This window comes from Cherax quadricarinatus, chromosome 1 (genome assembly GCF_038502225.1).
Source record: "Cherax quadricarinatus isolate ZL_2023a chromosome 1, ASM3850222v1, whole genome shotgun sequence".
Lineage (NCBI taxonomy): Eukaryota > Metazoa > Arthropoda > Malacostraca > Decapoda > Parastacidae > Cherax > Cherax quadricarinatus.
In genome coordinates, this window is record NC_091292.1 from 74,638,492 (window position 1) to 74,663,200 (window position 24,709).

The window sequence follows — 24,709 nt, forward strand, 5'->3', positions numbered from 1 at the left end:
AATTCATGTTCATCAAGCTGGGATGGCCATCATGGCTGCATTTTGCAATGCTTGCTCCTGTTTTCATTCAGAGGCTTTATTTCCACTCTTTATCATCATTACCCTGGGAAGTGATAAAAACATTTTAGTCATATGGCACCTGGAAAATGAGAGTTAATTGGGTTTGATCTGAGGATGGGGAGAATAAGTCAAATTTCTTAGACCAAGATCCCTTCACCAGCACCAAGGGATTTCCATTGTAAATAATTTATTTCCATATTTTGATGGGATAAAGATAGAAATGTTAAAAGCAGGTGGGGATATAGTTTTGGAGTGGTTGGTGCAATTATTTAATAAATGTATGGAAGAGGGTAAGGTACCTAGGGATTGGCAGAGAGCATGCATAGTTCCTTTGTATAAAGGCAAAGGGGATAAAAGAGAGTGCAAAAATTATAGGGGGATAAGTCTGTTGAGTGTACCTGGTAAAGTGTATGGTAGAGTTATAATTGAAAGAATTAAGAGTAAGACGGAGAATAGGATAGCAGATGAACAAGGAGGCTTTAGGAAAGGCAGGGGGTGTGTGGACCAGGTGTTTACAGTGAAACATATAAGTGAACAGTATTTAGATAAGGCTAAAGAGGTCTTTGTGGCATTTATGGATTTGGAAAAGGCGTATGACAGGGTGGATAGGGGGGCAATGTGGCAGATGTTGCAAGTGTATGGTGTAGGAGGTAGGTTACTGAAAGCAGTGAAGAGTTTTTACGAGGATAGTGAGGCTCAAGTTAGAGTATGTAGGAAAGAGGGAAATTTTTTCCCAGTAAAAGTAGGCCTTAGACAAGGATGTGTGATGTCACCGTGGTTGTTTAATATATTTATAGATGGGGTTGTAAGAGAAGTAAATGCGAGGGTCTTGGCAAGAGGCGTGGAGTTAAAAGATAAAGAATCACACACAAAGTGGGAGTTGTCACAGCTGCTCTTTGCTGATGACACTGTGCTCTTGGGAGATTCTGAAGAGAAGTTGCAGAGATTGGTGGATGAATTTGGTAGGGTGTGCAAAAGAAGAAAATTAAAGGTGAATACAGGAAAGAGTAAGGTTATGAGGATAACAAAAAGATTAGGTGATGAAAGATTGAATATCAGATTGGAGGGAGAGAGTATGGAGGAGGTGAACGTATTCAGATATTTGGGAGTGGACGTGTCAGCGGATGGGTCTATGAAAGATGAGGTGAATCATAGAATTGATGAGGGAAAAAGAGTGAGTGGTGCACTTAGGAGTCTGTGGAGACAAAGAACTTTGTCCTTGGAGGCAAAGAGGGGAATGTATGAGAGTATAGTTTTACCAACGCTCTTATATGGGTGTGAAGCGTGGGTGATGAATGTTGCAGCGAGGAGAAGGCTGGAGGCAGTGGAGATGTCATGTCTGAGGGCAATGTGTGGTGTGAATATAATGCAGAGAATTCGTAGTTTGGAAGTTAGGAGGAGGTGCGGGATTACCAAAACTGTTGTCCAGAGGGCTGAGGAAGGGTTGTTGAGGTGGTTCGGACATGTAGAGAGAATGGAGCGAAACAGAATGACTTCAAGAGTGTATCAGTCTGTAGTGGAAGGAAGGCGGGGTAGGGGTCGGCCTAGGAAGGGTTGGAGGGAGGGGGTAAAGGAGGTTTTGTGTGCGAGGGGCTTGGACTTCCAGCAGGCATGCGTGAGCGTGTTTGATAGGAGTGAATGGAGACAAATGGTTTTTAATACTTGACGTGCTGTTGGAGTGTGAGCAAAGTAACATTTATGAAGGGATTCAGGGAAACCGGCAGGCCGGACTTGAGTCCTGGAGATGGGAAGTACAGTGCCTGCACTCTGAAGGAGGGGTGTTAATGTTGCAGTTTAAAAACTGTAGTGTAAAGCACCCTTCTGGCAAGACAGTGATGGAGTGAATGATGGTGAAAGTTTTTCTTTTTCGGGCCACCCTGCCTTGGTGGGAATCGGCCGGTGTGATAATAAAAAAAATATTTTGAAACTTTCTGAGAAAGTCTGACAACAGCTGATAAGCTGACAAATAAATGACTTACAACCAGTGATCTCTGCCATAAGGTTTCAAGTCTGCCTGTAGTTGCAGGAATATGATTGAATTACATTGTCACTGTTTCATATTTTAATAAGATAACAAGGAACAGATTTTAACAGCTGTAATAACTATATATAAAACATTACTTATGAAGATGAATGTAAAAACACTTAGCTTGAAAAAGTCTCTCATGTTGAAGACACAGCTGTCAGAACTTCTTCAAAGTGGTTCCATAGTATATTATTATTATTATTATTATTATTATTACATTCACTGGAGAAGCACTAAATCCATAGAGGTCACACACACTACCTAATGAAATGGGAGGCAATCAGGTTCAATCCAAGGAAAGGGAAGATGGGTCACATTCCTTGGATCATAAGCCTCTCACCTGCATTAAGGGGTGTTAATACATCTGAATTAATAGAGATTACCAGAGAAATCAAATGCAATAATGTCTGGCAAGGTGATTAAAAAAAAATCTCAATTTCTTTAAATCCAAACACCCCCCCCCCAGAGCATACATCATTCTGAATAAGAATTCACTACACGGTAGATATATAAAGTGAAATGATAAAAACTCGTCTGAATTTGTGAAAGAAGGCAAAACTGTACTTAAATATAAGATGAATAAGGAACAGATATACCAAATTAACAGATCTACAACAAAAGAAAATTCTTCTATTAAAACTAAGTCATCAGTTTTAAAATATATTTAAGGCACACACACAACCCTAACAGTACTACAATATCTGACCTAATATTTATACAAACACAGAGTTATGTACTCACGTATAAAATGGCTCACTGCATGAACAACTGAACAGATGTAATGGAGATGTTCAGATGAGACTATTCTAACACTGTACAGGGATTTGGAAATGATGAGTCTGATCTCTTTGATGTTGCTGTCAAAACTGTGATATCCTCAGATATAAGAGGATGGCTGTTGAAGAGGCAATGATCCTTGATTGCAAGATTAAGTAGTTTAGATAAGTGAAAGCAAATATGGAACAATGTAGCTATATGTTTCAAACTGGCCTTCCTTTGTCTAAAACATCTAATTATGCAATTAGGAATCACTTTCACTTAAACAATCATCCTCTTACATCTGAATATTTCAAAATTTTAACAGCATCATATAAGAGATTAGACATCATCTCTGAATCCCTGTACAGTTCTATAGAATAAGCCCTCAACTGAGCAACTCCATTACATTCACACAATGTATAAATATTAACTTCATAGGGAAATGGAACAAAATTCTTTCTCCGTAAGCCATGCATGTTGTAAGTGGCGATTAAAATGTTGGGAGCAAGGGGCTAGTAACACCTTCTCCTGTATACATTACTAAATGTAAAAAGAGAAACTTTCATTTCTCTTTTGAAAAAAAAGTATATTAGACTAGACACTGCAATATTGTTAAGTTTACTTGTGTACCTTAATTATATATATAATCTGATGACTTTATTTAAACAGAACATTTTTGCTTTTGATACAGACCAGCTATTCTGCTTGGCAATTGTTCTTAATAATTTTAGCACTGATTATGGATTGATACTTTGAAACACTGGAATAACAGATGGTGTTTAGATATTAATAAAGATATTTACCACTGGTTTGGTATTTCTGTTCTTTATTCATGATTCATGAAATTGTAATGACATGACTGCAAAAAATCCGTGGTACAGGCGAGGATTGAACTCGTGGTTAGTGACTCGTAAAACTCCAGACCAGTGCTTTAACCGTTAGGCCAGCTGGCTACACTAAAATTCATCCAACTAGGTATATTTATACACCATAGGAAGGTTAGCATAGGCACCACTTTGACCACAAATGCGAGTTATTACAAATGAATCTCCCGCCAGCATGGCAGTGACAAACTCTAGCTCAAGTCCCCAATCTGGAGTTTTGCAACTCACTAGCTGAGAGTTCAATCCATGCCTGTAAAGTGGTTTGTTTCCAATCACGTCATTATGATTTCGGGAGCCGTGATGACAGCTTTGACGGAACTTGAGCTAGAGTTCATCATGGGCACACTGGCGGAAGATTCATCGTGAAAACTTGCATTTGTGGTCACAGTGGTGCTTATGCTAACCTTCCTTTTCTTCTTTCAACAAACTGGTTGTATCTCACCAAAGCAGGTGGCTTAAAAAAAAAAAAAAAAGTTTCTCTTTTTAACTTTAGTAACATATATAGGAGAAAGGGTTACTAGCCTCTTGCTCCTGGCATTTTAGTTGCCTCTTACAACATGCATGGCTTACGCGAGAAGAATTCTGTTCCACTTCCATGGAGAAAAAAGATGATGCTGGTGACTGTGAGCTGGAACTGGTGTCCATCAGCAAGCTGAAGAGGACTTCTTCAACTCACCCAACACTCTAATCTTCTTTTGGTGTACATATATACCTAGTTAGACAAATTTTATTGTAGCCAGCTGGCCCAGTGGCTAATATGCCAGTCTGGAGTTTTACAACTCACTAGAAGCAAGTTCAATCCCCGCCTATACCGTGGTTCTTTATTCATCTTAGATTCTCAGGTGTAAAATATATTTCTGAAGTTACACACAAATACAAATATATTAAAAAAATTATGCAAAATGTTACATGCAAATATCAAATTTAAAGCAAGAAGTTTCCTAACAGCACAAAAATAAATTTAAGACTGTACAGGAATATTTCGCATCTGTCTCACAGCAGCAATTAGTCTTGGGTTATTTCCAGGAGCTATTTTCCAGTACCGGTCAGCAGGAGTCTTCAAAAGGGTGTTCAGTTTATCAAGTGGCTCACAAGTGCTCACTCCCAGGTCCTCCAAGATATTACAAATATAATCTGTGGAAATTATCAAACATGTATTAACAAGTTATAGGTAGTAGGTTGGTAGACAGCAACCGCCCAGGGAGGTACTACCGTCCTGCCAAGTGAGTGTAAAACGAAAGCCTGTAATTGTTTTACATGATGGTAGGATTGCTGGTGTCCTTTTTTCTGTCTCATGAACATGCAAGATTTCAGGTACGTCTTGCTACTTCTGCTTACACTTAGGTCACACTACACATACATGTACAAGCATATTTATACACACCCCTCTGGGTTTTCTTCTATTTTCTTACTAGCTCTTGTTCTTGTTTATTTCCTCTTATCTCCATGGGGAAGTGGAACAGAATTCTTCCTCCGTAAGCTATGCGTGTTGTAAGAGGCGACTAAAATGCCAGGAGCAAGGGGCTAGTAACCCCTTCTCCTGTATATATTACTAAATGTGAAAGGAGAAACTTTCGTTTTTCCTTTTGGGCCACCCTGCCTCGGTGGGATACGGCCGGTGTGTTGAAAGAAAGAAAGAAGTATTAACAAGTTCCTTCCCTATACACATATATTACCAGGTTCCTTCCATACATACATTACCAGGTTCCTTCCATACATACATTACCAGGTTCCTTCCATACATACATGGCCAGCATATATTGCAGATAAAACAAAAAAGCCATCTCAGTAATGTTTACCCAGAAATCTTAATATTGAAAATTTAAAATTAGGTTAAAATACATATATATTATAAATTTAATGCTTAAGTGCATCTTAAATTAATGTGATAAATGGTTTTGAAAACCAACAAGTTGAAGATTGAGACACTTGCGCAACATACGGGAGTCTTTATTGAAGAAACGTTTTGCCACACAGTGGCTTCATCAGTCCAATGCAAAGCAGAAAGGTGTAAGGAGAGGAGGAGTTTGAGGTAATCAGTCCCTCAGCCTGGAATTGATGAAGTCCATCACTCTTGTAGAAAAGTAGAAAGGTACCTTCTACAAGAGTGATGGACTGAACACATCGATTCCAGGCTGGGAGACTGATTACCTCAAACTCCCCCTCTCCTTACACCTTTCTGCTTTGTATTGGACTGATGAAACCACTGTGTGGCAAAAAGTTTCTTCAATAAAGACTCCCATATGTTGCATAAGTGTCTCAATCTTCAACTTAAATTAAAATTATTTATTAATTTTTTATTTATCTAAATTGAAAATTAAAAACCTTTAAGGTGAAGAAATACACTAATTTTTTTGAAGTAGAGGGATAACAGAAAACTACCACCCAATGAATATAGCTTTCCATATCTGCATGTTTTTTTTAAGAGATTATGGGGAAGCAATCATCAACTATCTATTAGTGCACAATCTAATCAAAACATCACAGTATACATTAATGGAAATCAAATCTTGTCTATCAAATTTGCTTTTATATCTTAAAACTACAAAGTTACAAAGATGATGATCTAATTGTTTTGATGTCTGTTACAAAAGCATCCAACAAAATGATATACAAAAGATTCATTCCAATAATTATCCTAGAATATGAGAGCACTAGGAAAATTTTTATAATGAGTGAACAATAACTGAAAAAGAAAAAAAGTTGCAATACAATACAATAAAATTCCAATACAAAATAAAAAATTTCAAATCACTGGAAGGTGTAGCAATAAAATAAGTCCATTAAACAGCTCCCTTTGAGAGGAGTGCCTTAATGCCAGTAAAGGGCTCTTAATACAGTGAATTAGTTACCTTCCCCTTCCTCAAATCAAACCTGATTACCTCCTATTCCCTAGGCCCTTCCCCATAAATATAATACTGAATAGCTTTTAGCCTAGGTAAAGAAAAACTGAAATCCCAGGATGAAAGAATGAGAAAATGCCTGTCGCAGTATTTGGTCTCTGCTCTAAGCTGGAGAGATCCTGGTCTATTATTTTTCTTAAATGATGCATCTAGTTTTATTCTGGTAACCAAAAGGCCAGTGATTTGGCGAACACATTTAAGAATAATAATAATAATCATGTTATAATACTCTCATTTTTCCTTTCGGGCCACCCTGCCTCAATGGGATACGGCCAGTTTGTTGAAAGAATAATACAGTGGACCCTCAACCAACGATGGCATCGACTAATGTTAAATTCGACTAACGATGCATGTTAACGCTAACATGTTGCCTCGACTAACGTTAAAAAAACTTGACTAACGATCATCGTTCTCGGGTACCAATTAATATCGTTAGTCGAGGGTCCACTGTAATATATTTTATTTCAGCATGATACTGTTGTTGTGCAAAAGAGAATGAATGACATTAGGTGTACATGCTGAAAGCCCCTGTATATGCAGAGTATTTAGGGCAAACTTAAGACTAACTTAAGATTAAGAGGGCAATAACAATAAGTTGTATATTTAGGAATACAAACGAATACAAAATAACTGAATATCGTATTAGTTCATTCTATATGGCTTTAATAAGTGTAATGGAGAGAATTACAGGTTTGGGAGGGTTCCAGATAGTGAGAATAAGCATATGTTGTTCATAATATTTTACATATTTTCATGACACTGAGAATATTCATTTAAAGCTTTTACACATTTAGCTGATGCTAGGATGTTAGGGAGATGAGATGTTTTTTAACGGTAGTTTTCAAAATACTGGCCGAGTCAGTGGTTCTGGGGATTTCTAGCAGAGAGTTCCAGATTCTGGGCCCTTTTATGTACATTGAATTTTTGAAGAGATTTAGCCAGACATGGGGCAATGTCATAAAGATTTTTGTGCCTAGTATTATGTCTATGGGTCCTGTTGCAACTATCACGAAACTGCTTCAGTTCGGGATTTATATCAGATTTTATTGCTCTGAAAATGTAGGTTGCACAGCAGTAAGAGTGAATGTTTTGTATAGTGAGTAGGTTTAGGTCTTTGAAGAGAAGAGGGGTGTGTTGTCTAGCAGTGGACTGTGTGATCATCATACGTACTGCAGCTTCTTGTTGGGTTATTATTGGCTTTAGATGAGTTGCTGTTGGGTATCCTCAGGCACAAATAGCATAGGTGAGGTAGAGGTAAATCAGTGAATAGTACAGTGTAAGTAGAGATGTGTGTGGTACAAAATAACGTATCTCTGAGAGGATTACAACTGTTCTGGATACTTTTTTGTTATGTGGTGGATATGGGTGTTGAATTTCAAGTAAAACTTACCAATATCTGTGGTGAGCTGGGTAATCATTGATGTGCTTATGTCAGGAATCTTGAGGATAGCATCAGTGTAGAGCTTAGAAGTGTTCTGACCAACACTGTTGATGAGGAAGTCTGCAGCACTTATTTCACTTTCACTCACCACTCGTCCACTGAAATTTGGTAAATATTTTATTACAAAATTTAAATATTAATAAAGTTTCTAAGCAGTACCCTATACATTACCCTTCACGATAAACATACACACATACTAAGCATCAGGATTTATGACTTATTATTTAATTGTACCATTCACAGATAATTTATGTACATTCGTTTATTTTTAATGTATCATTTCTTAAGGTGCCCCTTAGCTTGATTGCTAGTACAGTGGACCCCCGGTATTCAATGGCATCGGTATTCGATAAATCCGGTATTCGATGCATTTTAACGCAAAAATTTTGCCTCGGTATCCGATTGACAAGAAACAGATGATTGCTGATGTTATGAATGAAAAGAAGTTGGATGTCCTGGCCCTAAGCGAAACAAAGCTGAAGGGGGTAGGGGAGTTTTGGTGGGGGGAAATAAATGGGATTAAATCTGGAGTATCTGAGAGAGTTAGAGCTAAGGAATGGGTAGCAGTAATGTTGAAGGATCAGTTATGGAAGGAGAAAAGGGAATATGAATGTGTAAATTCAAGAATTATGTGGATTAAAGTAAAGGTTGGATGCAAAAAGTGGGTCATAATAAGCGTGTTTGCACCTGGAGAAGAGAGGAATGTAGAGGAGAGAGAGAGATTTTTGGGAGATGTTAAGTGAATGTGAGAGAGTAATTGTGGAAGGGGACCTCAATGCTAAAGTAGGAGAAACTTTTAGAGAGGGTGTGGTAGGCAAGTTTGGGGTGCCAGGTGTAAATGATAATGGGAGCCCTTTGATTGAACTTTGTATAGAAAGGGGTTTAGTTATAGGTAATACATATTTTAAGAAAAAGAGGATAAATAAGTATACAAGATATGATGTAGGGCGAAATGACAGTAGTTTGTTGGATTATGTATTGGTAGATAAAAGACTGTTCAGTAGACTTCAGGATGTACATGTTTATAGAGGGGCCACAGATATATCAGATCACTTTTTAGTTGTAGCTACACTGAGAGTAAAAGGTAGATGGGATACAAGGAGAATAGAAGCATCAGGGAAGAGAGAGGTGAAGGTTTATAAACTAAAAGAGGAGGCAGTTAGGGTAAGATATAAACAGCTATTGGAAGATAGATGGGCTAATGTGAGCATAGTCAATGGGGTCGAAGAGGTATGGGGTAGGTTTAAAAATGTAGTGTTAGAGTGTTCAGCAGAAGTTTGTGGTTACAGGAAAGTGGGTGCAGGAGGGAAGAGGAGTGATTGGTGGAATGATGATGTAAAGATAGTAGTAAGGTAGAAAAAGTTAGCATATGAGAAGTTTTTACAAAGTAGAAAAGATGCAAGGAGGGAAGAATACATGGAGAAAAAGAGAGAGGTTAAGAGAGTGGTGAAGCAATGTAAAAAGAAAGCAAATGAGAGAGTGAGTGAGATGTTATCAACAAATTTTGTTGAAAATAAGAAAAAGTTTTGGAGTGAGATTAACAAGTTAAGGAAGCCTAGAGAACAAATGGATTTTTTTTTTTTTTTTTTCAACAAGTCGGTCGTCTCCCACTGAGGCAGGGTGACCCAAAAAAGAAAGAAAATCCCCAAAAAGAAAATACATTCATCATCATTCAACACTTTCACCACACTCACACATTATCACTGCTTTTGCAGAGGTGCTCAGAATACAACAGTTTAGAAGCATATACGTATAAAGATACACAACATATCCCTCCAAACTGCCAATATCCCAAACCACTCCTTTAAAGTGCAGGCATTGTACTTCCCATTTCCAGGACTCAAGTCCGTCTATATGAAAATAACCGGTTTCCCTGAATCCCTTCACTAAATATTACCCTGCTCACACTCCAACAGATCGTCAGGTCCCAAGTATCATTTGTCTCCATTCACTCCTATCTAACACGCTCATGCACGCTTGCTGGAAGTCCAAGCCCCTTGCCCACAAAACCTCCTTTACCCCCTCTTTCCAACCCTTTCGAGGACGACCCCTACCCCTCTTTCCTTCCCCTATAGATTTATATGCTTTCCATGTCATTCTACTTTGATCCATTCTCTCTAAATGACCAAACCACCTCAACAACCCCTCTTCTGCCCTCTGACTAATGCTTTTATTAACTCCACACCTTCTCCTAATTTCCACACTCCGAATTTTCTGCATAATATTTACACCACACATTGCCCTTAGACAGGACATCTCCACTGCCTCCAACCGTCTCCTCGCTGCTGCATTTACCACCCAAGCTTCACATCCATATAAGAGTGTTGGTACTACTATACTTTCATACATTCCCTTCTTTGCCTCCATAGATAACGTTTTTTGACTCCACATATACCTCAACGCACCACTCACCTTTTTTCCCTCATCAATTCTATGATTAACCTCATCCTTCATAAATCCATCCGCCGACACGTCAACTCCCAAGTATCTGAAAACATTCACTTCTTCCATACTCCTCCTCCCCAATTTGATATCCAATTTTTCTTTATCTAAATCATTTGATACCCTCATCACCTTACTCTTTTCTATGTTCACTTTCAACTTTCTACCTTTACACACATTCTCAAACTCATCCACTAACCTTTGCAATTTTTCTTTAGAATCTCCCATAAGCACAGTATCATCAGCAAAAAGTAACTGTGTCAATTCCCATTTTGAATTTGATTCCCCATAATTTAATCCCACCCCTCTCCCGAACACCCTAGCATTTACTTCTTTTACAACCCCATCTATAAATATATTAAACAACCATGGTGACATTACACATCCCTGTCTAAGACCTACTTTTACCGGGAAGTATTCTCCCTCTCTTCTACACACCCTAACCTGAGCCTCACTATCCTCATAAAAGCTCTTTACAGCATTTAGTAACTTACCACCTATTCCATAAACTTGCAACATCTGCCACATTGCTCCTCTATCCACTCTATCATATGCCTTTTCTAAATCCATAAATGCAATAAAAACTTCCCTACCTTTATCTAAATACTGTTCACATATATGCTTCAATGTAAACACTTGATCTACACATCCCCTACCCACTCTGAAGCCTCCTTGCTCATCCGCAATTCTACATTCTGTCTTACCTCTAATTCTTTCAATTATAACTCTACCGTATACTTTTCCTGGTATACTCAGTAAACTTATTCCTCTATAATTTTTACAATCTCTTTTGTCCCCTTTCCCTTTATATAAAGGGACTATACATGCTCTCCGCCAATCCCTAGGTACCTTCCCCTCTTTCATACATTTATTAAACAAAAGTACCAACCACTCCAACACTATATCCCCCCCTGCTTTTAACATTTCTGTCATGATCCCATCAGTTCCAGCTGCTTTACCCCTTTTCATTCTACGTAATGCCTCACGTACCTCCACCACACTTACATTCTGCTCTTCTTCACTCCTAAAAGATGGTATACCTCCCTGGCCAGTGCATGAAATTACCGCCTCCCTTTCTTCCTCAACATTTAAAAGTTCCTCAAAATATTCTTGCCATCTACCTAATACCTCCCTCTCCCCATCTACTAACTCCCCTACCCTGTTTTTAACGGACAAATCCATACTTTCCCTAGGCTTTCTTAACTTGTTTAACCCTTTCAGGGTCCGTCCCGTAGATCTACGGCTTTACGTTCAGGGTTCAAACCGTAGATCTACGCCATGAGCTCAGGTCACTCTGATAAACTGTGAGTGGTACATTTGGGCCTAGATATGAGAGAATACATCTATGTGGTATGTGTGCACCACATAAAACAGATCCTGCAGCACACTGTGTATAATGAGAGAAAAAAAATGAAATCATGATTTTTCGATTAAAACAGCAACTTTGCAGTGTTTTTTCGTATGTTTTTTATAGTTGTATTTGCGATTTCTTGGTCTCATTTGATAGAATGGAAGACATATTACAGAAATAGAGATGATTTTGATTGGTTTTCGCACTGGAAATGGCTTGAAACTGAGCTCAAAGTAGCAGAAATGTTAAATTTTTGCCGATATTCAAGAGTAAACAAACGACTTCACACGTCTAATACACGTCAGCTGGTGGGTCTAATATACATTCACAAATATGGTGATGATATTTATACAATTATTACAGTATTGCATAACAGTAAATCTTCTATTTTTTGGTGTGAATAAAAATTCATTATGTGAATAAAAAATCAAAATGGAATTTATTTGTAAAGCCTCAAAACATAACTAATGAACAGAGGAAATGTTAGTTTAGTGCCAGGAATGCCTACATTGTTCATTCTGGACCCTATTTTGAAATTGGAATATTTTGAACTTTGTGTTAAATTGGCCAAATTAACAATTTCCGATCACTTTATTTTGTAGTTGAAACAGTTGACTTGGCGATTTCTTGTGCTCAATCGATAGAATAGAAGTAATACTAGTGAAATAGCTAAGAATTTGGTTGATTGGAATAATGTAATTGGCCTAAAATGGGAGTCAAAGTCGGCAAAATCGCCGATTCGTAAATATCGCTGACACATCAAAATTCGCGAGAGCATAATTTCGTCAATTTTCCACCAAATTTCGTACTTTTTGTTTTATTACCTTCACAAAAAGATTCTCTACGATTTCATAAGAAAAAATAACAATTTTTTTTTTTTAAATTCTTGGACACTGGTGCGTGACTCCAGATTCGGGCCTTGGACCCTGAAAGGGTTAACTCACTCCAAAATTTTTTCTTATTTTCATTAAAATTTCTTGACAGTGCCTCTCCCACTCTTTCATCTGCTCTCCTTTTGCACTCTCTCACCACTCTCTTCACCTTTCTTTTACTCTCCATATACTCTGCTCTTCTTAACCCTTTCAGGGTCCAAGGCCCAAATCTGGAGTCACGCACCAGTGTCCAAGAATTTTCAAAAAAAAAATTTGTTATTTTTTCTTATGAAATCGTAGAGAATCTTTTTGTGAAGGTAATAAAACAAAAAGTACGAAATTTGGTGGAAAATTGACGAAATTATGCTTTCGCGAATTTTGATGTGTCAGCGATATTTACGAATCGGCGATTTTGCCGACTTTGACTCCCATTTTAGGCCAATTACATTATTCCAATCAACCAAATTCTTAGCTATTTCACTACTATTACTTCTATTCTATCGATTGAGCACAAGAAATCGCCAAGTCAACTGTTTCAACTACAAAATAAAGTGATCGGAAATTGTTAATTTGGCCAATTTAACACAAAGTTCAAAATATTCCAATTTCATAATAGGGTCCAGAATGAACAATGTAGGCATTCCTGGCACTAAACTAACATTTCCTCTGTTCATTAGTTATGTTTTGAGGCTTTACAAATAAATTCCATTTTGATTTTTTATTCACATAATGAATTTTTATTCACACCAAAAAATAGAAGATTTACTGTTATGCAATACTGTAATAATTGTATAAATATCATCACCATATTTGTGAATGTATATTAGACCCACCAGCTGGTGTGTATTAGACGTGTGAGGTCGTTTGTTTACTCTTGAATATCGGCAAAAATTTAACATTTCTGCTACTTTGAGCTCAGTTTCAAGCCATTTCCAGTGCTAAAACCAATCAAAATCATCTCTATTTCTGTAATATGTCTTCCATTCTATCAAATGAGACCAAGAAATCGCAAATACAACTTTAAAAAACATACGAAAAAACACTGCAAAGTTGCTGTTTTAATCGAAAAATCATGATTTCATTTTTTTTCTCTCATTATACACAGTGTGCTGCAGGATCTGTTTTATGTGGTGCACACATACCACATAGATGTATTCTCTCATATCTAGGCCCAAATGTACCACTCACAGTTTATCAGAGTGAGCTGAGCTCATGGCGTAGATCTACGGTTTGGACCCTGAACGTAAAGCCGTAGATCTACGGGACGGACCCTGAAAGGGTTAAAACACTTCTGCTTTGTAAAAACCTCTCGTAAGCTACCTTTTTCTCTTTTATCACACCCTTTACTTCATCATTCCACCAATCACTCCTCTTTCCTCCTGCCCCCACCCTCCTATAACCACAAACTTCTGCCCCACATTCTAATACTGCATTTTTAAAACTATTCCAACCCTCTTCAACCCCCCCACTACTCATCTTTGCACTAGCCCACCTTTCTGCCAATAGTCGCTTATATCTCGCCCGAACTTCCTCTTCCCTTAGTTTATACACTTTCACCTCCCTCTTACTTGTTGTTGCCACCTTCCTCTTTTCCCATCTACCTCTTACTCTAACTGTAGCTACAACTAAATAATGATCTGATATATCAGTTGCCCCTCTATAAACATGTACATCCTGGAGCCTACCCATCAACCTTTTATCCACCAATACATAATACAGTTAAAAATAGGAGAGGAGAGTTATTAAATGCAGAGTTAGAGGTATTGGGAAGATGGAGGGAATATTTTGATGAATTGTTAAATGTTGATGAAGATAGGGAAGCTGTGATTTCGTATATAGGGCAAGGAGGAATAACATCTTGTAGGAGTGAGGAGAGCCAGTTGTGAGTGTGGGGGAAGTTTGTGAGGCAGTAGGTAAAATGAAAGGGGGTAAGGCAGCCGGGATTGATGGGATAAAGATAGAAATGTTAAAAGTAGGTGGGGATATAGTTTTGGAGTGGTTGGTGCAATTATTTAATAAATGTATGGAAGAGGGTAAGGTACATAGGGATTGGCAGAGAGCATGCATAGTTCCTTTGTATAAAGGCAAAGGGGACAAAAGAGAGTGCACAAATAGGGGGATAAGTCTGTTGAGTATACCTGGTAAAGTGTATGGTAGAGCTATTATTGAAAGAATTAAGAGTAAGACAGAGAATAGGATAGCAGATGAACAAGGAGGCTTTAGGAAAGGTTGGGGGTGTGTGGACCAGGTGTTTACAGTGCAGCATATAAGTGAACAGTATTTAGATAAGGCTAAAGAGGTTTTTGTGGCATTTATGGATTTGGAAAAGGCGTATGACAGGGTGGATAGGGAGGCAATGTGGCAGATGTTGCAAGTGTATGGTGTAGGAGGTAGGTTACTGAAAGCAGTAAAGAGTTTTTACGAGGATAGTGAGGCTCAAGTTAGAGTATGTAGGAAAGAGGGAGATTATTTCCCAGTAAAAGTAGGCCTTAGACAAGGATGTGTGATGTCACCGTGGTTGTTTAATATACAGAGGACCCCCGGTTTACGATATTATTTCATTCCAGAAGTATGTTCAGGTGCCAGTACTGAACGAATTTGTTCCCATAAGGAATATTGTGAATTAGATTAGTCCATTTCAGACCCCCAAACATACACATACAAACGCACTTATATAAATACACTTACATAATTGGTCGCATTGGGAGCTGATCGTAAAGCAGGGGTCCACTGTATTTATAGATGGGGTTGTAAGAGAAGTAAATGCGAGGGTCTTGGCAAGAAGCGTGGAGTTAAAAGATAAAGAATCACACAAAGTGGGAGTTGTCACAGTTGCTCTTTGCTGATGACACTGTGCTCTTGGGAGATTCTGAAGAGAAGTTGCAGAGGTTGGAGGATGAATTTGGTAGGGTATGCAAAAGAAGAAAATTAAAAGTGAATACAGGAAAGAGAAAGGTTATGAGGATAACAAAAAGATTAGGTGATGAAAGATTGGATATCAGATTGGAGGGAGAGAGTATGGAGGAGGCGAATGTATTCAGATATTTGGGAGTGGACGTGTCAGCGGATGGGTCTATGAAAGATGAGGTGAATCATAGAATTGATGAGGGGAAAAGGGTGAGTGGTGCACTTAGGAGTCTGTGGAGACAAAGAACTTTGTCCTTGGAGGCAAAGAGGGGAATGTATGAGAGTATAGTTTTACCAACGCTCTTATATGGGTGTGAAGCATGGGTGATGAATGATGCAGCGAGGAGAAGGCTGGAGGCAGTGGAGATGTCATGTCTGAAGGCAATGTGTGGTGTAAATATAATGCAGAGAATTCATAGTTTGGAAGTTAGGAGGAGGTGCGGGATTACAAAAACTGTTGTCCAGAGGGCTGAGGAAGGGTTGTTGAGGTGGTTCGGACATGTAGAGAGAATGGAGCGAAACAGAATGACTTCAAGAGTGTATCAGTCTGTAGTGGAAGGAAGGCGGGGTAGGGGTCGGCCTAGGAAAGGTTGGAGGGAGGGGGTAAAGGAGGTTTTGTGTGAGTAGGGCTTGGACTTCCAGCAGGCATGCGTGAGCGTGGCTGACAGGAGTGAATGGAGACAAATGGTTTTTAATACTTGAAGTGCTGTTGGAGTGTGAGCAAAGTAACATTTATGAAGGGATTCAGAGAAACCAGCAGGCCGGACTTGAGTCCTGGAGAGGGGAAGTACAGTGCCTGCACTCTGAAGGAGGGGTGTTAATGTTGCAGTTTAAAAACTGCAGTGTAAAGCACCCTTCTGGCAAGACAGTGATGGAGTGAATGATGGTGAAAGTTTTTCTTTTTTGGGCCACCCTGCCCTGGTGGGAATCGCCCAGTGTGATAATAAAAAAAAAAAAAAAAATTGGATATCACATCGGAGAGAGGAAGTATGCAAGAAGTGAATGTTTTCAGATATTTGGGAGTTGACTTGTAAGCGGACGGGTTTATGAAGGATGAGGTTTACCATAGAACTGATGAAGGAAAAAAGGTGAGTGGTGCGTTGAGGTGTCTGTGGAGACAAAAGACGTCATCTATGGAGGCAAAGAAGGGAATGTATGAAACTAGTGGTACCAACACTCTTATTTATGGGTGTGAAGCTTGGGTTGCAAATGTTGCAGCAAGGAGGTGGCTGGAGGCAGTGGAGATGTCCTGTCTAAGGGCAATGTGTGGTGTAAATATTATGCAGAGAATTCAGAGTGTAGAAAGTAGGAGGAGGTGTGGAGTTACTAAAAGTATTAGTCAGAGGGCTGAAGAGGGGTTGTTAAGGTGGTTTGGTCATTTAGAGAGAATGTATCAAAGTAGAATGACTTGGAGAGCGTATAAATCTGTAGGGAAAGGAAGGCAGGGAAAGGGTCGTCCTCGAAAAGGTTGGAGGGAGGGGGTAAAGAAGGTTTTGTGGTTGAAGGGCTTGGACTTCCAGCAAGCAGGTGTGAGCGTGTTAGATAGGAGTGAATGAAGACGAATGGTTTTTGGAACCAGATGAGCTGTTGGAGTGTGAGCAGGGTAATATTTACTGAAGGGATTCAGGGAAACCGGGTATTTTTATATAGCCGGACTTGAGTAATGGAAATGCTTCATAATTTTTTTCTAACATGTGAGCAGGGTGACTCCCCCCCCCCCCCAAAAAAAGAGGAAACACATTCACCATTGTTCATTCATTCAATTGCTGTCTTGGCAGAAGTGTGCTAACATTTCAGTTTAGATAAAGGGGTACCTTCAGAGTCCAGGCACTCTACTTTGCTCCTCCAAAACTCAAGTCTAGCTAACTAGTTTCTCTGAATCTCTTCACATATGTTACCTTACTCTCAGTTCAACAGTACATCAAGCCATAAAATCCATTGTTATTTCTATTCTCTCCAATCTAATGTACTGATACAAGCCTGTTGAATATTAAAGCCTCTAGCACTCAAAACCTCATTTACCCCATTTACCCCATTTGCCCAACACTCCCAGAGACATCTCCCTACACCTCCTTCCTTCCACCCAGGATTTATATACTCTCCTAGTCATCCTATTCCTCTCCATCCTCTTTAAATGCTCAAACCACCTGTTAAGATATATTATATTAACACCATACATTGCCCACAAACATAACATCTTCACTATTTCCAACCTCCTTACTGATATGTTCAAAGCCCATGCAGCACACCCATGTGAGTGCTGGCACCACTCTACTTTGGTACATTCTCCTTTTTGTCTCAAAAGACAAATACCTCAAAACACCACCTACCTTTTTACCCTCATTTTTTCTATGGCTCACCATCTTTCAAAAATCCATTTGTCAAAAAAGTGTACAGTGGAACCCCGGTTTTCGTATGCCCCAGCTTGCATGTAAAACCACAGTTATTCTCCATAAAATGTATTTTTTGCTAATATTTTTGGGTGTCTGGGATGGATTAATTGGATTTACATTATTTTTTATGGGAAATATCAAAAAATACATTTTATAGAGAATAACTGTGGTTACATGCAAGCTGGGGCATACAAAAACTGGGGTTCTACTGTATTCCTAAATATCTGAATACATTCACTTCTTCTATACTTCGTCCCTTCAATCTTATATCCAAGGTCTCATTGCCTAGACGTTTTTGTTACTCTCATCATCTTGCTTAATTTTTATGTTCACTTTTAATTTCCTTCTTTTACATATCCTCCCAAATTCCTTCACCATCCTGGAGGTTATTCCTGGAGGTTATACCTATGCAACTTCTCTTCAGAATTTCCTAAAAGCACTGCCATAGGCAAAGAGCAACAGTGAACTCCCATGTTACATCAGATTCATTATCCTTTAACCTTTTAAGGGTCCATCCCATAGTTCTATGGCTTTGAGGCCCAGGTCCAAGCCATAGTTCTATGCCATGAGCTCATAACCTGGAGATAACCTGGAGAGAGTTCCGGGGGTCAACGCCCCCGCGGCCCGGTCTGAGACCAGGCCTCCTGGTGGATCAGAGCCTGATCAACCAGGCTGTTGCTGCTGGCTGCACGCAAACCAACATACGAGCCACAGCCCGGCTGATCCGGAACTGACTTTAGGTGCTTGTCCAGTGCCAGCTTGAAGACTGCCAGGGGTCTGTTGGTAATCCCCCTTATGTGTGCTGGGAGTCAGTTGAACAGTCTCGGGCCCCTGACACTTATTGTATGGTCTCTTAACGTGCTAGTGACACCCCTGCTTTTCATTGGGGGGATGGTGCATCGTCTGCCAAGTCTTTTGCTTTCGTAATGAGTGATTTTCGTGTGCAAGTTCGGTACTAGTCCCTCTAGGATTTTCCAGGTGTATATAATCATGTATCTCTCCCTCCTGCGTTCCAGGGAATACAGGTTTAGGAACCTCAAGCGCTCCCAGTAATTGAGGTGTTTTATCTCCGTTATGCGCGCCGTGAAAGTTCTCTGTACATTTTCTAGGTCGGCAATTTCACCTGCCTTGAAAGGTGCTGTTAGTGTGCAGCAATATTCCAGCCTAGATAGAACAAGTGACCTGAAGAATGTCATCATGGGCTTGGCCTCCCTAGTTTTGAAGGTTCTCATTAACCATCCTGTCATTTTTCTAGCAGATGTGATTGATACAATGTTATGGTCCTTGAAGGTGAGATCCTCCGACATGATCACTCCCAGGTCTTTGACGTTGGTGTTTCGCTCTATTTTGTGGCCAGAATTTGTTTTGTACTCTGATGAAGATTTAATTTCCTCATGTTTACCATATCTGAGTAATTGAAATTTCTCATCGTTGAACTTCATATTGTTTTCTGCAGCCCACTGAAAGATTTGGTTGATGTCTGCCTGGAGCTTTGCAGTGTCTGCAATGGAAGACACTGTCATGCAGATTCGGGTGTCATCTGCAAAGGAAGACACGGTGCTGTGGCTCACTCTGATAAGCTGTGAGTGGTAAATCTGGGCCTAGATATGAGAGAATGCATGTATGTGGTAAGTGTGCACTATATAAAACAAATCCTGTTGCAAGTAGTGCATAATGAGAAAAAAACAGACCGTGTTTTAGGATTAAAATACAGTAGTGACTTTGAGGTGCATTTTCATGTGTATTTTACGGTTGTATTTGCGGTTTCTTGGTCTCATCTGATAGAATTGAAGATATATTACAGAAATAGAGATGATTGTGATTGGTTTTCATGCTGAAAATGACTTGAAACTGAGCTCAAAGTAGTGGAAATGTTCGATTTTTGATGATATTCAAGAGAAAGCAAATGATGTCACGCATCCAATACATGTCAGCTGGTGGGTCTAATGTGCATTCACGAATGTGCTGATATTATTTCTACAATTATTACAATATTGCATAATAGCAAATCTTCTATTTTTGGTGTGAATATAAATTCATTATATGAATAAAAAATCAAAATGGAATTCATTTGTAAAGCCTGGAAATGTAACTAATAAAAAGAGGAAATGTTATTTAGTGCCAGGAATGCCTGCAATGTTTATTCTGGACCCTGTTTTGAAATTGGAATAGTATTTTGAAGTCGTGTGAAATTGGCCAAATTTCCAATTTTTGATCACTTTATTGGGTAATTGACATAGTTGATTGGGTGATTTCTTGTGCTCAATCAGTAAAATTGAAGTAATGCTGACAAAATAGCTAAGAATTTGGTCAGCTGGAATAATGTAATTGGCCCAAAATGGGAGTCAAAGTGTGCAAAATCGCCAATGCGTACATATCACTGATGCAGCAAAATTCGTGAGAATGTAATTTCATCAATTTTCCATCAAATTTTGTACTTTTTGTTTTATTACCTCCAGAAAAAGATTCTCTACCATTTCATAAGAAAAAATAACAAAAAATTTTTTTTGAAAATTCTTGGAGCCTGCGGACAAGTTTCAGACTGGGGTTCCGGACCCTAAAAGGGTTAATCCCACACTTTAATTTAAACACTTTAGTATTAACTTTTTTTTGTTTTACAATCCCTCATGGTGACATCATGAATCCCTGTCTAAAGCCTACTTTTACTGAGAAATAATCCCCCCCCCTTCTCCTACATACCAAAATCTGAGCCTCACTATTTGTATAAAAGCTCTTTAATTCTTTTACTAACTTACTACCTATTCCACAGATTTGCAACATCTGCTACATTACATCCCTATCCACCCTATCACATGCCTTTTCTAAATACAATAATGTGACAAACAGCTCCTTACCTTCATCTAAATAGGGTTCATTTGTATGCTTCAATGCAAACCCTTGGTCTTCACATTCCCTACCCTTCCTAAATCTTCCTTGTGCCTCTTCAATCCTACTGTCTATCTTATCCCTAACTCTTTTGGTAATAATTCTTCCATACGTTGTACCTCGTACACTTAAACTTATTCTCTTACAATTCTTACACTCTCTTTTATTCCCTTTTATCTTAAAGAAACTATGCATGCTTTCTTTTAAATTTTTAGGTACCTTTTCTTTCATACATACATTGAACTCACCAAAATTATATCCCCTCATGTATTTAACATATCTGACTTACTTCCATCTGTCTCAGATGCTGTACCCCCTTTCACTCTACCTACTGCATCATGCATCTCCCTCAAGTTTACACATTAAATACATAAAACACAATCTCCTCACCCTGCACTACAAGAAGTATTAGCCTCTTGCAAGGCTCGGTTAAGAGCAGGACTGTGGTTGACAAGGAGCGGCTCAAGATGCTGAGGCAGCGTCATCAAGTATTGTCCTATCTGAAGGAAAAATAAAAAATCAGAATCTTGAATGTAAAAAATCACACTGATTTTTACTATCAGGGACTTGTTTCTCGTAGATGTTGTAGATCCATTACACATGAATCATTAAGTCACATTTTCTTTCAGAACATTTTTCTACCCAGTACAAACAGTAGCCCATGACCTAAAAGCGATTGCCTTCGTGAAAAATGGAATAGATAATAAAATTGTATAAACCCAGGAGTAAGTAGGTTGCCTCCCCAAGACCCCCAATTAAACACATTATTATTATTACATTCAAGGGGCAGCACTAAACCTGTAGGGTTCATCACTACCTTGGGAAATGGAAGGTTCGAGTCAAGGAATTGGAGCACTGATCCAATTCCTTATATTAAAGTCCCTCTCCAGCCAAATTAAGCGCACAGTTCTTAGAAATGTAGAAAATGAGTGGTGGGTCCTGGTGGGTGGGGGAGGGGGGAGCAGCAGCAGTAGACTACTACTACTACTACTATTGATACTTGTGTAACAGTATTCTTCAATGAAAAAATACTCAAGATGATTAATTAATAGCAAATACTGCACAATAAGAGTTTATGCTTCACAAGTGTTTAATTAAATTTATATCTACCATTAGATGCTAACCAATTTCAAGAAATATTACAAAACTACCAGATACCCACTCAGGATTAACTCAAGCATCAGGATTTAATTTATCCAAAATCAGCCAGCCCTACATGGAAGAACTGCATTAATAGGCAAAATGTTTGTTTGAAAGTGTCTTAAAAGCTTTACAGTATTGTGCTTGCAACACTGGAGGGCAGTACAGTAATTCTCTTCCAGCATTCTATGACTGTAATCCCTGTCAGGTCTGTATTCAATGCCATGCCACCTAGGCCTGGTGCTGTCACCTGGTAGGCCAAGTTCAAACCTAAACCTTGCACCCAACCATCCTACTGTGTACCAAACACCAAGTGCCCATTATTCAACCAAATATGTGCTAAAACATTCCTAGATATATCTGGTGGCAATGAAAAAAACTTATCATCTTTTGATATATTTGGTGATAGCAGTGGTTGCAACAGTTGTGTTATGCCAAGAAAGAAAGGGGGAAAAGAAGACTGAAGTCACATGGTACTTCATTGTCCCATCCAAGCAGCACATACCTACCAGCAAGTTATCTTGTTGTCGTGTCTCCTACCCACATCACCAAGAGACATATGCAGGATTTATGCCAAAATATGCTTAATTTCCTCAGGAAATTATAGCAGCATTAAGTGGGTCTTCTCAGCCTCCCAAGGTGTCCTTAACCACATGTTCAGCTTCACCTGAAATTTGCTGTCTGCTGCTATAGCTCCACAGCCTCATCACTGCCAATTACAGCATGGCTGAGGTGAGTTTAGTGGTATTTTTAATGAAGGAGTGTTCTCAGTGGTTGGGTTCATCCTGAGCTCCACAAGTGTGGACATGGTGGTGGCAGATTCTCACCTCGTTATGCCTCCTATGCTGTCACCCCCACAAGAACTTACTCACTCCTTCTATGCTGGCTCCATGAATTCCTCACAAATTTCTGGCCAATGTTATGTAACTGAGTGCCCAAACCACTCACAGCTACGTGGATGAGCAAGCCACATGAATGTTCTTGCTACGTATGTGCCTCACCCTACACCTGGTTGAGAGTCTTACCATTATTCTCAAGCTACTGTTGCCCAAGGTGAGTTGTAGTGTGTTTTCCTGTGTATGTTACTGCCCCCAACGTATTCTGTCATTAGCACAGCCAAGCCTCTAGACACGTGCATCCTAGCACTGCCCCTTAACACCCACTCCTAGTGCAGCCAACATGCTTTCTCCTGCGCTAAAGACTACACCTATCTTTTCTGAATATAATGTTAACAAAGTGCTTACCAATATTTGTACCAAATACAGTATTTTCCTGAGATTTATTCCATTATTTAGTTTCATCAAATCCTATTCCCCTTCGAATAGCTTTTCTTGTTTGAAATACTTTTTTAGTACCTTAAAAGTTTGAATGTTTCCTCTTCTCTGCTTCTTAAAAAAGCAACTGATTTAGTGCTTTGAATCTCCTTCATTAGGTTTATTTTTAACACTTAACCTGGCCAAGGTATACTGATGTCTTGGGTGACTTTTTTTTTTATTGTTCTTGGCACCAGGTAACAAATCTCTATTTTTTATAAAATAATGAATGGATATGGTTTTTCTTATTTGTTTCCCAATGCACTGAGGGTTGTCTAAATAAAGCTTTTAAATACTAGATGGGGTAAGAAGAATGGTAAACCACCAGGGGATTTACAGAAACACACGTGCAAGAGAGCATATGTCTTTACAAGTAAACAAGCTGTATAGTGCTAGGCAAACAACTAAGGAAAGGCATTGTTGAGAGAGAATAGTAGCACCTGAGAGTCAATACAGTGGACCCTCAACTTATGATATTAATCCGTTCCAGAGAGCTCATCGTTAGATGAAATTATCGTTAGTTGAATTAATTTTTCCCATAAGAAATAATGGAAATCCAATTAATCCGTTCCAGACACCCAAAAGTATGAAAAAAAAAAATTTACCACATGAAATATACATTTTCCTACACAGAGAAAAGGATACATGCACAATATACTGTACTAAATGAAGAATAAATGACACTTACCTTTACTGAAGATGTAGTGATGAGTGATGAGACACTGTTTTTCTTGAACACTCTGGGATTTTCAGAGTGATACATGAGTAAAGGCTTCACTTTGCAATCCCCAATAGCATTACAAGAAAAAATGAGAGTTAGCTTGTCTTTCATAGGCTTGTGTCCTGGGAGTGCCTTTTTCTCCTGAGTAATGTAGGTCCTGTTTGGCATTTTCTTCCAGAACAGGCCTGTTTCATCACAATTAAACACCTGTTGGGGTTGGAATTTTTCAGCTTCATCATGCCTTATCACACTGTGTATGCCACTATGATTTTTAAATCTCTCAAACCAACCTTTGCTGGCCTTAGATTCACCAATATGAGCACTAGTTCCAGGCATTTTTTCCTGTCCACCTGGATGTTAGTCGACTAGTGTGGGTTGCATCCTGGGGGACAAAATTAAGGACCCCAATGGGAATAAGTTAAACAGTCCTCGATGACGCACTGACTTTCTTGGGTTATCCTGGGTGGCTAACCCTCTGGGGTTAATTGTTTCTCAGTAATTGTTTCTCGTTAAGCCACACCAACAACAGTCTCTCCACATCTTCGAGTAGTACAGCTGACAGTGGTGCAGCAGAAGCTGATGGTGGTGCAGCAGCAGCAGCTGACAGTGGT

The 24,709-nt window shown here is 39.0% G+C and overlaps 1 protein-coding gene across 6 annotated transcripts in view; it reads right to left on the minus strand.

The window, feature by feature from the left end:
* Positions 1-2,104: 2,104 nt before the first annotated feature.
* Cog7 (conserved oligomeric Golgi complex subunit 7) overlaps positions 2,105-24,709 on the minus strand; it is a 144,606-nt gene continuing 122,001 nt past the window's right edge. For 5 of the 6 annotated variants that reach the window (XM_070082768.1, XM_070082777.1, XM_070082757.1 and 2 more), the window contains 3 exons: positions 21,315-21,424; positions 8,023-8,171; positions 2,105-4,863 (listed from right to left, as the gene is read on the minus strand). In XM_070082768.1, the coding sequence (XP_069938869.1) occupies positions 4,691-4,863; positions 8,023-8,171; positions 21,315-21,424 (432 nt within the window). In that variant the 3' untranslated portion in view covers positions 2,105-4,690. Of the gene's footprint in view, positions 4,864-8,022; positions 8,172-21,314; positions 21,425-24,709 lie in introns of those variants that run through there. The other variant, XM_070082788.1, reaches the window with a different exon arrangement.